Raw genomic sequence first — 11,542 nt, forward strand, 5'->3', positions numbered from 1 at the left:
CAAGTAATTCGAACAAAGTTTATCATATCTTTAATGTCGGAAAATTCGACAAGTCATAGAATACATCGTTCGATACCATCTGTGCCATAGTATGACTTGCCTTTCACAATTAATCAAATCCTCGATTAACTGTTGTCCAACTCAAATTACAGATCCATCGAGTTAAATTCAATTCCTAACCAAAAATTAATTTGCAATTACTTTCTTATGTCTTCAATCCAATTTCAATTAAATTGATTCCCATCTATATTAAAAATGTTAATCTTCAAGAAAAAGTATTGTACATTTTCATCGTATTAAGAAAAGATAGGAAAATATAACTTAATTAACTTGATATAATGAATATATACATTTGTGAAGTTGAATGGAAATGTGCACACCCTAAAATTAAACTCCCATTTAAAAGCCACCCCAATCGTCACAGTAATTCGCTGTGGTTCAAAATATCTCAATTGAAAACAAGTGCTATGCAAACCGTCGTGAATCTGCGGTCGTATATTAAACAATTTTTTTAGGCGTGATTTTCATAGATGACAGCTGTCACGAACCGATTTGACAGACCGGAACAATCGTGGTATACTTCTATTTTTAAATCTTAATTTTGTTCATTTTTACTTCCATAGAGTGATGTAGCGTTGCATTCGGTTAACCAGCTCATTGCCCCGAACACTGAACAACGATCGATCATATCTCCAAATTTTACATCATCGGCCATTGTATGAATTAAGATACCTTTGATCGATGACTTTTCAATCGAAATCTAGAACCGTCTGACCCAAGGGAAATAACGATAACATGAATGATATTCCGTTCTAATATATAAACTCCCTGATCTTTGTTCTTTTTTGTTTTTCAAATGATACAATTCTATCTATAAAAATTTTCAGATCTTCATTCATAAAATTTTTCGAAAAATTGCATTAAATAAAAATAAAATTTAATATTATATCAAAACAGAATACTAGAACCATCTAGCGGTGAAAAGATAGTACTAAATGAGTAATGTGAAATTTTATAAAATATTTTTCAGTAATATAATAAATTTCTCTAATTATTATTGTAATATTTTATTAACAAATAATTAGAAAATATTAGATTATTTTATTCACAAATTATAACTTTTATAATTTTTTTATAATAAAGATTATAAATGAAGTTATTCAATAATAATTTTCAATAATATTCAATTTTCATAGTCACCACGTGATAAACGTTTATGTCTATATTATTAATATTCTATTGAAAATTATATTATTTATTCACTATTAAAATAATTATTTAATATCGAAATATTTTTAAATATTGCATCTTGTTAATATACATTAATATACATGAGAAATTTAAGTGCAATGCTAGTAAGTTGGCAGTCGAAAGTAAATACTTAAGTAAGAATGTTACCGATAACCTTAATGTTAAAGTGAAATCTGCAATTACGGAATAATTATTATAATAATATAATTAATATAAATAATATAGTAATAATTAATAATATAGTATTATTTATAATTACAGTATTATATAAGAATTACGACGTGAGATATTATATTTCTGAAGATATATTGTTACATTTAAAAATATTTAATGATGTCGACAAAACGGCGATCGAAGTTAAAAGAAAAGAAAGAACATGTTCAAGAACTCACAGATAAACAAAAAAATCCGAAAGCATTTACATTTAATTCTGCCATTAAAGCAGAAAGACGCTTTAGACGAAAACAAGATATCGAAACAAAAAAACAACATATACCATTGGTTGATAGAACACCTCTTGAACCACCTCCTATTTTAGTTGCTGTTGTTGGTCCTCCAAAAGTTGGAAAATCTTTAGTAATTCAATGTCTTATTAAGAGTTATGTAAAACAACCATTGACTAATATTCTTGGTCCTGTTACTATTGTTTCTGGCAAAAAAAGAAGAATTACATTCATAGAATGCAACAATGATATAAACAGTATGATAGACATTGCTAAAATAGCAGATCTAGTATTGCTTTTAATAGATGCATCTTTTGGTTTTGAGATGGAAATATTTGAATTTTTAAATATTTGCCAGGTTCATGGTATGCCTAGAATTATGGGTATTTTAACTCATTTAGATTTAATAAAAAATGTTAAGCAATTAAAAAGGATAAAAAAAACATTGAAACAGAGATTTTGGACAGAAGTTTATGCTGGAGCAAAATTATTTTATCTGTCTGGACTAATTCATGGAGAATATTTACGCACAGAAGTAAAAAATTTAGCTAGATTTATTTCTGTTATGAAATTTAGGCCATTAACTTGGCGTAACATGCATTCTTATATTCTGGCTGATAGAGTAGAAGATTTAACATCTCCAGAATTAATTAGACAAAATCCAAAAATTGATAGGACAGTAAGTTTATATGGGTATGTAAAAATTTATATTATGTTTTATGTATTTTAAATTTTCAATATAAATCTTATATTTTATAATATTTATAGATATGTAAGAGGAATTCCACTAAACAAAGAAACATCTATACATATTCCTGGCTGTGGAGATTTAAAAATTAAAGATATTACATTCTTACCAGATCCATGTCCTTTGCCAGAAGAATTAAAAAAACGAGCATTAGTAGAAAAGGAACGATTAATTTATGCACCATTTTCTGGTGTTGGTGGCATAGTATATGATAAAGATGCTGTTTATGTTGAATTGGGTGGTAGTCATTCTTATCAAGAAGAAGAGACAGGTTTGATTGGAGCCTTAATGGATACTCAAGAAACATTAGATCAAAAATTACAACATAGTGAATTACAATTATTTAGTAATGCTATTCCAATAAAATCACAAGATTTAAATGAAGATCTAAACAGTTATAGAGAAGAAACAATCATTGATAAAGGCAGAGTTAGGAGGAAAGTTTTATTCCCTGATTCTGAATTACTAGAAAAATCTTCTGATATATCAAATGATAGTGATCAAGAAGATGAAGATGATGAAATAAATAGCGATCAAGAGCAAATAAATGAAGATGAGAATGATGATGATCTTGAAAATACAAAATTAAATGAAGGAAATGAAAACAAAATCAAAGAAATACATGAAAAGAAAGGTATTAAGAGAAAAAATAAAATCTACTTATCTCAAAATGTTAAAAGGAAAAAAAATTCTTCAAATAATTTAGAGAATGATATATCTATCATAAAACAAAATTCAGATGATATAAATATTTATCATTCTCTAAGCAAAGAATCGGATATTTTAATAAATAATAAAATCAAAGAAACTCTCGATCAATTAAATTCAGATTCAGTTAAAATAAAAAAAGAAATAAATAATGAAGATGAAAGTTTTGATGAACTTAGTGATGAAGATTCACGAGATCGATTAGAAATCGATAATTCAGAAGAGGAAGTTAAATTTCGATATGAAGTATCCGAGCGGAAAGAAAATGAAAGTATTGAGATTGATAATATGGAAGAAGATAACGAGATCGAGGATGAAGAAGAAATTGAAGATGAAATAAAATGGAAAACAAATCTAATTGAAAAAGCTAAACAAACATTTGAAAATCATCAACGGAATAATAAAAATCTTATGAAAATTGTTTATGGAGTATTTGATAGAAATTATACGGAAACAGAAGATGAAAAAGTGAAAAATGTCGAACAAGAAGATAATGAAATAGGTGGTATTTTTCGAGTAGTTCAAGAACAACAAAAACAAAAAATACAATTACGAGAGTTACAAAATCAAGAGGAATATATATTTTTCCCTGAAACTCAAAGAGATTGGTTGAATGAAGAAAATAAAATGCTTGTAATGAATCGTTTTGTAACTGGGAAATGGAAAGAATCAGAAGATGCAGAAGAACTTTTAAAATTAGATGACATAAACGATGAAGAATTATATGGAGATTTCGAAGATTTAGAGACTGGAGAAAAACATGAAACTAATAAAATAACAAAAGAATCAAAAATAGATGAAATAGAAGAAAAGAAAAAGCTTTTGGAAAAAAAGAAAAAATTGAAAGAGCAATTTGATTTAGAGTATGATAACAGTGAAACTAAAACATATTATGATGAGTTAAAATTAGAAGTTGAAAGACAAGCAAATCTAAATAAATCAGAATTTGAGGGTATAGATGACAATATAAGGGTACAATTAGAAGGTTATCGTCCAGGCATGTATGTACGTGTTGAAATTGAAACTGTACCATGCGAACTTATTACTCATTTAGATCCCACATATCCATTAATTATTGGCGGACTTTTACATGGTGAAGAAAATATAGGATATGTACAAACAAGAATAAAAAAACATCGATGGTATTCAAAGATTTTAAAAAGTAAAGACCCGCTTATACTTTCTATAGGTTGGCGTAGATTTCAAACATTACCAATCTTCTCTAAGTTAGAAGATAATTTGAAAAATAGAATGTTAAAATATACACCAGAACATGTTGCTTGTATGGCACATTTCTGGGGCCCTATTATACCACAAGGTACAGGAGTCTTGGCAATTCAAGATGTTGCAACTAGAATACCAGGTTTTAGAATAGCAGCAACTGGTTCTATTGTAGAAATGGACAAAAGTACTCAGATTATGAAGAAATTGAAGCTTACTGGTGTTCCAATGAAAATTTATAAGAAAACAGCTTTTATAAAGGATATGTTTAACTCACCACTTGAAGTTGCAAAATTTGAGGGTGCTAAAATAAAAACTGTATCTGGAATACGCGGTCAAATAAAGAAAGCTGTATCAAAGCCAGAAGGATGTTTCCGTGCAACATTTGAAGATAAAATACTTTTGAGTGATATCGTTTTTTGTCGTACTTGGTATAAAGTTGATGTTCCAAAATTTTATAATCCTGTTACATCACTTTTATTACCCCCTGAAGAAAAAAATCAATGGCAAGGAATGAAAACTACTGGGCAGTTAAAAAGAGAAAAAAATATTCATATCTATGCTAATAAAGATTCTATGTATACTCCTATTGAAAGAACAACAAAAGTATTTAAACCTTTGTCTATTCCTCGAAGCTTGCAAAGAGAACTTCCGTATCGAGATAAACCAAAATTGACGCCAAGTTCTAATAAATATAAACCAAACTTTAAAAATGGCAGAGTGGCTGTTGTACGTGAACCAAAAGAAGCAAATATAGCAAGACTTATGAAAATGATTAAAACTAATTATGCTTATAAACAAAAACAACTTAAAGAAGCTACTAAACGAAGAATCGAAGCACATCAAGCACAAATTGCTGTTGCAGAAGCACGAAAGCTCAGTAGACAAAAAGAACTAAAGAAACATGTGTTCAGAGAACTTAGTAAATTGGAAAAGAAAAAAAAATCATAGTGCAAATTTAATTATAATAATTTTTACAAATGGAATAATTCTTATTTTTTATAAAAAAAATTTATTCCATGGTGTATATATATTCTATATATTTAAAATAAATAACATATAAGAAATTTGTCTCAAAATATTTTTTTATTGCAAACATTTTAGATAAGTTACAGATTTGTTATATATTATGAAAATATATTATTAGTTCATACAAAATAATAACAACTTTATATGCAATGGCCTTACAATATAGCTTGTGATCCACGCCATGAGGCAATAGTATGATGTCCTGTTGAATAATTATCTCCATTCTAAAAATAATAAAAAAATGTAGAATTCTTTATCATTTTAAATATTTATTTGAATTTTTATTATTTTAACTATACCTGTGTCAACATTAATAATTCATCTTGAGTATCGACAATTTTAACGGGAAATGGAGAACCAGGTACGAGGACGCCTGCCCAACGAACTTCGACTCTATAATCGCCTGGTTCCGTTGGATCATATCGACAAAGTATTATACGATCCTTTTGAGTTTCTCTTTGCATTTCTACTCTAAACGCTCCTTTAGGACCACGAACTCTCACCGTAAGTTGACCAGCTCCTGCTCCACGAGTATCACAAATGAATCGTGATTGAAATGTTGCTAATACTCCATGTTCAATTCCTGGGCCATAAACTCGAACCTATTATTAAATAAATTATTTTGAATTATTTTCTTGATTCAAATATATTATTTTTAATTGAAAAAAAAAACATTCTCTATAAAAATAAAGTAAAAAAATTACCTTTGAAGCATCTGGTGCTCCGGAAACACGTAGTGTAAAAGGAGAACCGGGAACATGCTCTCCAGCATATTTAATTGTTAGTGCATGGCGTCCAGCTTCTTGAGGTTTTACATTTAATGTAAACGTTGCATCACCGTGATCATATAATTCACAGTAAGCTACTTTATGCGGACCAACACAATGGGCCGTTAATTCACCTAAATATAAAAAAATATTTATTTTTTAATATATATTTACATAAAAAATAAATATAAAATTTTGAAATCATAATACATACCAGGACCTGCACGTCTTGTATCAATAAAACTTCTTATTTCTTGACCAACTATTCCATGTTTTAATCCATCTCCGGAACAAATAACTCGAGATGCATCAGCTGCGTTTGTTACATTTATTTGTAATGGGCAACCCTTCAATTGTCTTCCATTCCAAGATACAGTCATTAAAAGAGGATCGGGAGTTAATGGTATATAACTTGCTCGATAAACGCTGTCTCCTATATAAAATTATAATTAAAGTAAAAAAATATAATCTAAAAAATAAAAGAAATTTTTTATTAACATTAACAAGATAACAATATATTTACCTAAATGTTGTAACATTACATTAAGCTCGCTAGTTGGTGAAAAAAGTTGGACTTTTGGTGTTCCTGTACCAGCCTGAGAACCATCTATTGTGAAACTAACTTCCTCTCCACATTTTGCTGATGTTAGTCCTCTTCCTCTTAATAAAACTCGACTTGTATCTTGTATAGGTGTCTAAATATAAGAAGAGATATTAATTTTCTAAATTAACTATATAAATTCAATAATATAAATTCAATCTTACCTCTAAATCTTGAACAATTACTAATTTTGGAGCACCTGGGAAAGATATACCATTAAAGAATATTTCTAAACGATATTCTCCACCATTTAATTTTGGTGGAATAAGTTTCAATCTATTATTTGATGTCATTTCAAAAGATAATGTATGATCTCCTATTTTCCCAGTAAGTTCACCAGGTCCAGCTTCAGCAGTGTCAAAACTAATTTTATTTGATGGATGTATTTTCAATCGTCCAACATCATCGCATACAGCTGGCCAACCTCCTTAAAAAAGAAATATATTCTCAAAAATTTATTAATATTATTCTTATAATAATAATAATATTAACCGATTACGCGAAGATTTCTAGTATCTATGATTTTTGGATGCCACGGAGATCCTGGAAGTTGTTGACCAGCAGAAACGATTCTAATATCGAATACTCCAGCTTCAGTAGGAATATAAGATACATTCCAAGTACCTGGATTAGCTCCCGCTTCAATAACTGCTTTCGAAACACTATCCGGACCATCTACCTACAAAATGATATAAATGAAATTTAAGAAAATATAATGTAATAAATTAAATTAAATATTTTTTTTATAAATACCTGAACTGCTGGCGGACTTCTTGTACCAGTGACAATAAAATGCGCTGTTTTATCTACATGACCACTTAATAAACCTTCTCCCTTTGCGCGAGCTTGACCAGCTGCATCAACTGTACATACTAATGGGCTATCTGGTATTGGATATCCGCCTAAATATAAAAATATAAATAATATAATAAATATAGTTTTTATAAAAGTTAAATATTTTATAATATATACAGATATATATAGATATATCTTACCATATGTAATATTAATCATATATGTACCAGGTACACTAGGAGAAAATTCAACCATTTCAGCACCATCGTTAAGTGGAGTAACTTGTAATGGAAGCTCTTGGCCTAATGGACTTGTTGCTACTACATCCAAATCTGCCATTCCAGCATCTGTTTTTATTACTATAACAATTTATGATCACGCTTATATAAAAATTTCACTTTGAGAAGTTAATTTTTAATTTTAGTATTTTAAAATACATACTCTTGAAAACGATATGATCATGTACAGATACTGTCATTGGTCCTAATTCTTGTAGTTTTACTTTAGAAACATCAAAAGCTTGACAAAAAAAAGGTGAACCCAAAACTGGTTTTGTACCTTGTAAAACGTCGATTTTATAAGTACCTGATAAAATCAAAATATTTTAATTATTAAATACATATTATTAATGTTATTATTTGTATTTTTATTTTACATACCGACAATATTTGTAGTAAATTCAGCAAGCAAATTTCCATCTCGATGTTGATAACATCGAACTGGAACTGCATTACCTTGTGGTCCACTGATTACTACATCAAATTCTTTTCCAGGACTTCCTAAAGTTTCAATAGTAAATGATGTTACTTTATTAACACATGATTGGTATAATCCTAATCCAGTTGCAGTGACTTCTCTACCTCCAGTCGGACCACGAACTGTCAAATCTAATGGACTTCCTACAAAAAATGATATAGCAAATAATATAATTAAAAATAATAAAAAATAATTAAATAAAAATAGACAATATATTATACCCAATATATGAACTTCATTGTATTTTATATGAACTTTATGAGGAGCAGCTCGTGTAGGATGGAAAATTATATCATATTGACCATTTTCTCCTTCTCTAATTACACTATCAACATCAGCACCAGCTGCACGTACATTTACAGTTAATTTTCCAGGACCAGCTTCTTTTGATACAACCACTATAACAAAATTTTATATTTTAATAGAAATATTTAAAATTATATTTTACAATTTATATACCTGTAATGGTTCCTGGTCGATGACAAACTACATCTGATACTTCTTTAATTGTTACTTTTCCAGAATCGAAAGCTTGAAGTGTTTGAGAACTAATCATTTTATGACCGTCACTGAATATTACGCTGTAAGTACCGACCTGTCGCGTTCGAATTTCTACTCGATATAAATTGGGTGATAATTTCATTAATGTACATGGAATAATTATACTATCAGGACCTATATTACATATATGATTGAATTTTAATATTACAAAGTATATTATATAATAATTATATTATATAATAATATGTAAAATACAATTTTACCTGTAACTTCTGCAGAAACAGGTCCCTCTAATCCTGGCATTTCTAAATCCATGTATGCTGTATTTCCAACACGAATCATAGATGGTCCATCTAACATTGTATTAATAATTGGACATTTAAACGGACTTCCTAGTAAATGACACAAATTTAACATTATTAAGTTTGTTATCAACTATCGTGATTATTAATCAATAATTAATTTTAAAAGAGAAACATTAAAATATTTAACAGACCTGGTACGTTATCATCATTGAAACTGATATTAACATAATGAGTACTAGTAGTTTGTGGAACAAATGTTACATCATATAATCCACGAGCACAAGCAACTACTTCAGCTTTAACTGTATTATTCTCTGTGCTCACCACTAATTCTAGTGTGCCCTCACCAGCTTCAGCAGCATCAACAGTAAATGTTGTAGCTTGACCTAACAATGCTTCTGTAAGACCTGATACATGTACCTATATAAATATAAAATAAATAATTGAATTAATTAAATAAAAAATGTTTAACTAAATTATAAATTCAAACATTTTAAAAAAATTACCTTTGTAACGTCATAAATATTGCAAGCAAAAGGAGAGCCTTTTACATGTTCACTATCAACTAATATGCTGATATTATGTCTGCCTACTTCCACGGGGACAAAACTGATGTTATATTTTCCATCTACAGGTTCTATTGTAATAGGAAGTGATATGTTTGATGGCGGTGTTACGATTACATCACAATTTGTTGAGAGAGCTTGTGGATCCACAATAAAAGACATTAATTGTTTTACTGCTCCCATTTTTAGATTATGGCCAATAATTATAGCTTGACCTGCACCAATTACTTTACAGTTGAATGGTGAACCTAAAAATAAAAATATATTTTTATACCTACTTTTATACTTAATTTATACAGCTGTGAATTTTTGCTATATACCTGGGACAGGTTCTCCATTAAATCGAACACTAAGACTGTGTACAGCAGCTTCTTGTGGTTTAAAATTAACTCTGAACTTTGCATTTCCTTCGCTTTGTACATAATTCGGTACATTTTTACCATTTACAGCAACAATAATTTCAAGATTACCAGCACCTGCTTGACTAGCATTGACTAAGATTAAAATGGAAGAAAAGATTAATATAATAATATACATATTAAAATATTAATCGATAATATACATAAATCAATGTACAAAATAAAATAAAAACTATTACTCACTGCTAAAGAAAACTGGTTTACCAACGATACCACTATTTATGTCTGTTACTTTTACTTTATCAGCATTGTAAGCTTTTACTAAAAATGGGCTACCTTCTACATGTAATCCATTTATTTTCACTTCAACACTATGATCGCCTAGAATTTTTATATATTTCTTTATTTAAATATATTTGTAATTACTAATCATTTATTTACATACCAACATCTTTAGGTGTGAATCCTGCAGTATAACATCCATGACCACTCTGCTTAACATGTATTGGTAAACTTTCTCTAGTTGGTGAGAGAACTTCTACAATAGGAGTTCCTAATGATATATCTGCTTCTATTGTAAATGTTGTTAATCGATTTACAGATACTTTTTCAAGCCCTTCTGTTATTATCACTTTTGCTGTATCACTCACCTGTTTAATAACAATAAATAATTGTAATATACATATCTCAAATTTAAAAGAAAAAAATAATAACATTATATACTTGACAACTAAAGGGGCTACCAGGTACATCCTCTCCATTAAATCTTAAATCCACAGTATGTACGATTGGCTCACGAGGTGTGAATGATATTGCATATGTATGTGGTCCTTGAGCTTGAGCAGATGTAGGTACACGACCTCCATTTACTGTCACTTCTAGATTTCCTGGTCCTGCCTGACTAGTCTCAACTAAGAAAAAAAAAAAAGAAAAAGAAAAAGAAAAAAATCAAAAAATATTTTTCTTTATATATGTATTTTCTTTATATTTTAATGTATTTCAATTATAATAATAATACCTAAGAAAGTAACAGGCATTCCAATAACACCATGTTTAGCATCCTTCACTTTAATAGCAGTCACATCATATACTTTGCAGCTAAATGGACTGCCAATCACGGGAACATTCCGATGACTTACTGAAATTCTATGTTCTCCAACTATTCTTGGTGTAAATGCTACACTGCATGTTGTATCTTTGTTGTCAGTGACTTGAGCGGGTACGGCCTGTCCATTGGGTCCTATCAAGTCCGCCGGTTAGTTGTTTAATATAATTTAGTCAGCCAACTACTAGGAGTAGATCACAAGGATACCAAAGGCAAAGAATAGAGTGCAATCTATTATATTAAGTTTTTTCTGATATTAAGATTATTAATTATAATAAGCAATGTCTAATTCAAAAAAGCAGTATGTATATATATGTATATACAGTATATAATATATATAATAATATATATAATAATATAATATATGTGTATATATATATATATATA

At 28.9% G+C, this 11,542-nt stretch overlaps 2 protein-coding genes across 9 annotated transcripts in view; one reads left to right on the forward strand and one right to left on the reverse strand.

Annotated features, from left to right (window-relative positions):
* Positions 1 to 1,549: 1,549 nt before the first annotated feature.
* On the forward strand, positions 1,550 to 5,634 carry LOC102671819 (ribosome biogenesis protein BMS1 homolog). Its single transcript, XM_006620416.2, has 2 exons — positions 1,550 to 2,387; positions 2,463 to 5,634. Exons 1-2 carry the CDS (start codon positions 1,582 to 1,584, stop codon positions 5,320 to 5,322), a joined length of 3,666 nt encoding a protein of 1,221 aa, XP_006620479.1. The 5' UTR covers positions 1,550 to 1,581; the 3' UTR covers positions 5,323 to 5,634.
* The window catches only part of LOC102672077 (filamin-A), a 21,023-nt gene continuing 14,923 nt past the window's right edge, over positions 5,443 to 11,542 (reverse strand). For 3 of the 8 annotated variants that reach the window (XM_006620417.2, XM_006620418.2, XM_031512751.1), the window contains 21 exons: positions 11,069 to 11,290; positions 10,774 to 10,961; positions 10,496 to 10,700; positions 10,294 to 10,431; positions 10,012 to 10,185; positions 9,632 to 9,939; positions 9,317 to 9,545; positions 9,084 to 9,212; positions 8,779 to 8,994; positions 8,541 to 8,717; positions 8,223 to 8,462; positions 8,005 to 8,148; positions 7,764 to 7,922; positions 7,522 to 7,670; positions 7,261 to 7,447; positions 6,933 to 7,195; positions 6,691 to 6,862; positions 6,382 to 6,600; positions 6,105 to 6,301; positions 5,700 to 6,002; positions 5,443 to 5,624 (listed from right to left, as the gene is read on the reverse strand). In XM_006620417.2, the coding sequence (XP_006620480.1) occupies positions 5,556 to 5,624; positions 5,700 to 6,002; positions 6,105 to 6,301; positions 6,382 to 6,600; positions 6,691 to 6,862; positions 6,933 to 7,195; positions 7,261 to 7,447; positions 7,522 to 7,670; positions 7,764 to 7,922; positions 8,005 to 8,148; positions 8,223 to 8,462; positions 8,541 to 8,717; positions 8,779 to 8,994; positions 9,084 to 9,212; positions 9,317 to 9,545; positions 9,632 to 9,939; positions 10,012 to 10,185; positions 10,294 to 10,431; positions 10,496 to 10,700; positions 10,774 to 10,961; positions 11,069 to 11,290 (4,088 nt within the window). In that variant the 3' untranslated portion in view covers positions 5,443 to 5,555. Of the gene's footprint in view, positions 5,625 to 5,699; positions 6,003 to 6,104; positions 6,302 to 6,381; positions 6,601 to 6,690; positions 6,863 to 6,932; positions 7,196 to 7,260; positions 7,448 to 7,521; positions 7,671 to 7,763; positions 7,923 to 8,004; positions 8,149 to 8,222; positions 8,463 to 8,540; positions 8,718 to 8,778; positions 8,995 to 9,083; positions 9,213 to 9,316; positions 9,546 to 9,631; positions 9,940 to 10,011; positions 10,186 to 10,293; positions 10,432 to 10,495; positions 10,701 to 10,773; positions 10,962 to 11,068; positions 11,340 to 11,542 lie in introns of those variants that run through there. The other 5 variants (XR_004151157.1, XM_031512753.1, XR_004151158.1 and 2 more) reach the window with 3 other exon arrangements.

Source organism: Apis dorsata, unplaced genomic scaffold, assembly GCF_000469605.1.
Source record: "Apis dorsata unplaced genomic scaffold, Apis dorsata 1.3 scaffold_515, whole genome shotgun sequence".
Lineage (NCBI taxonomy): Eukaryota > Metazoa > Arthropoda > Insecta > Hymenoptera > Apidae > Apis > Apis dorsata.

Excerpts from the sequence above, each read along its gene's own strand:
- LOC102671819 (XM_006620416.2), top strand. The coding sequence starts at position 1,582 with ATGATGTCGACAAAACGGCGATCGAAGTTAAAAGAAAAGAAAGAACAT. Across the intron at positions 2,388-2,462 it reads AGGACAGTAAGTTTATATGG|ATATGTAAGAGGAATTCCAC; the intron begins GTATGTAAAAAT and ends TAATATTTATAG.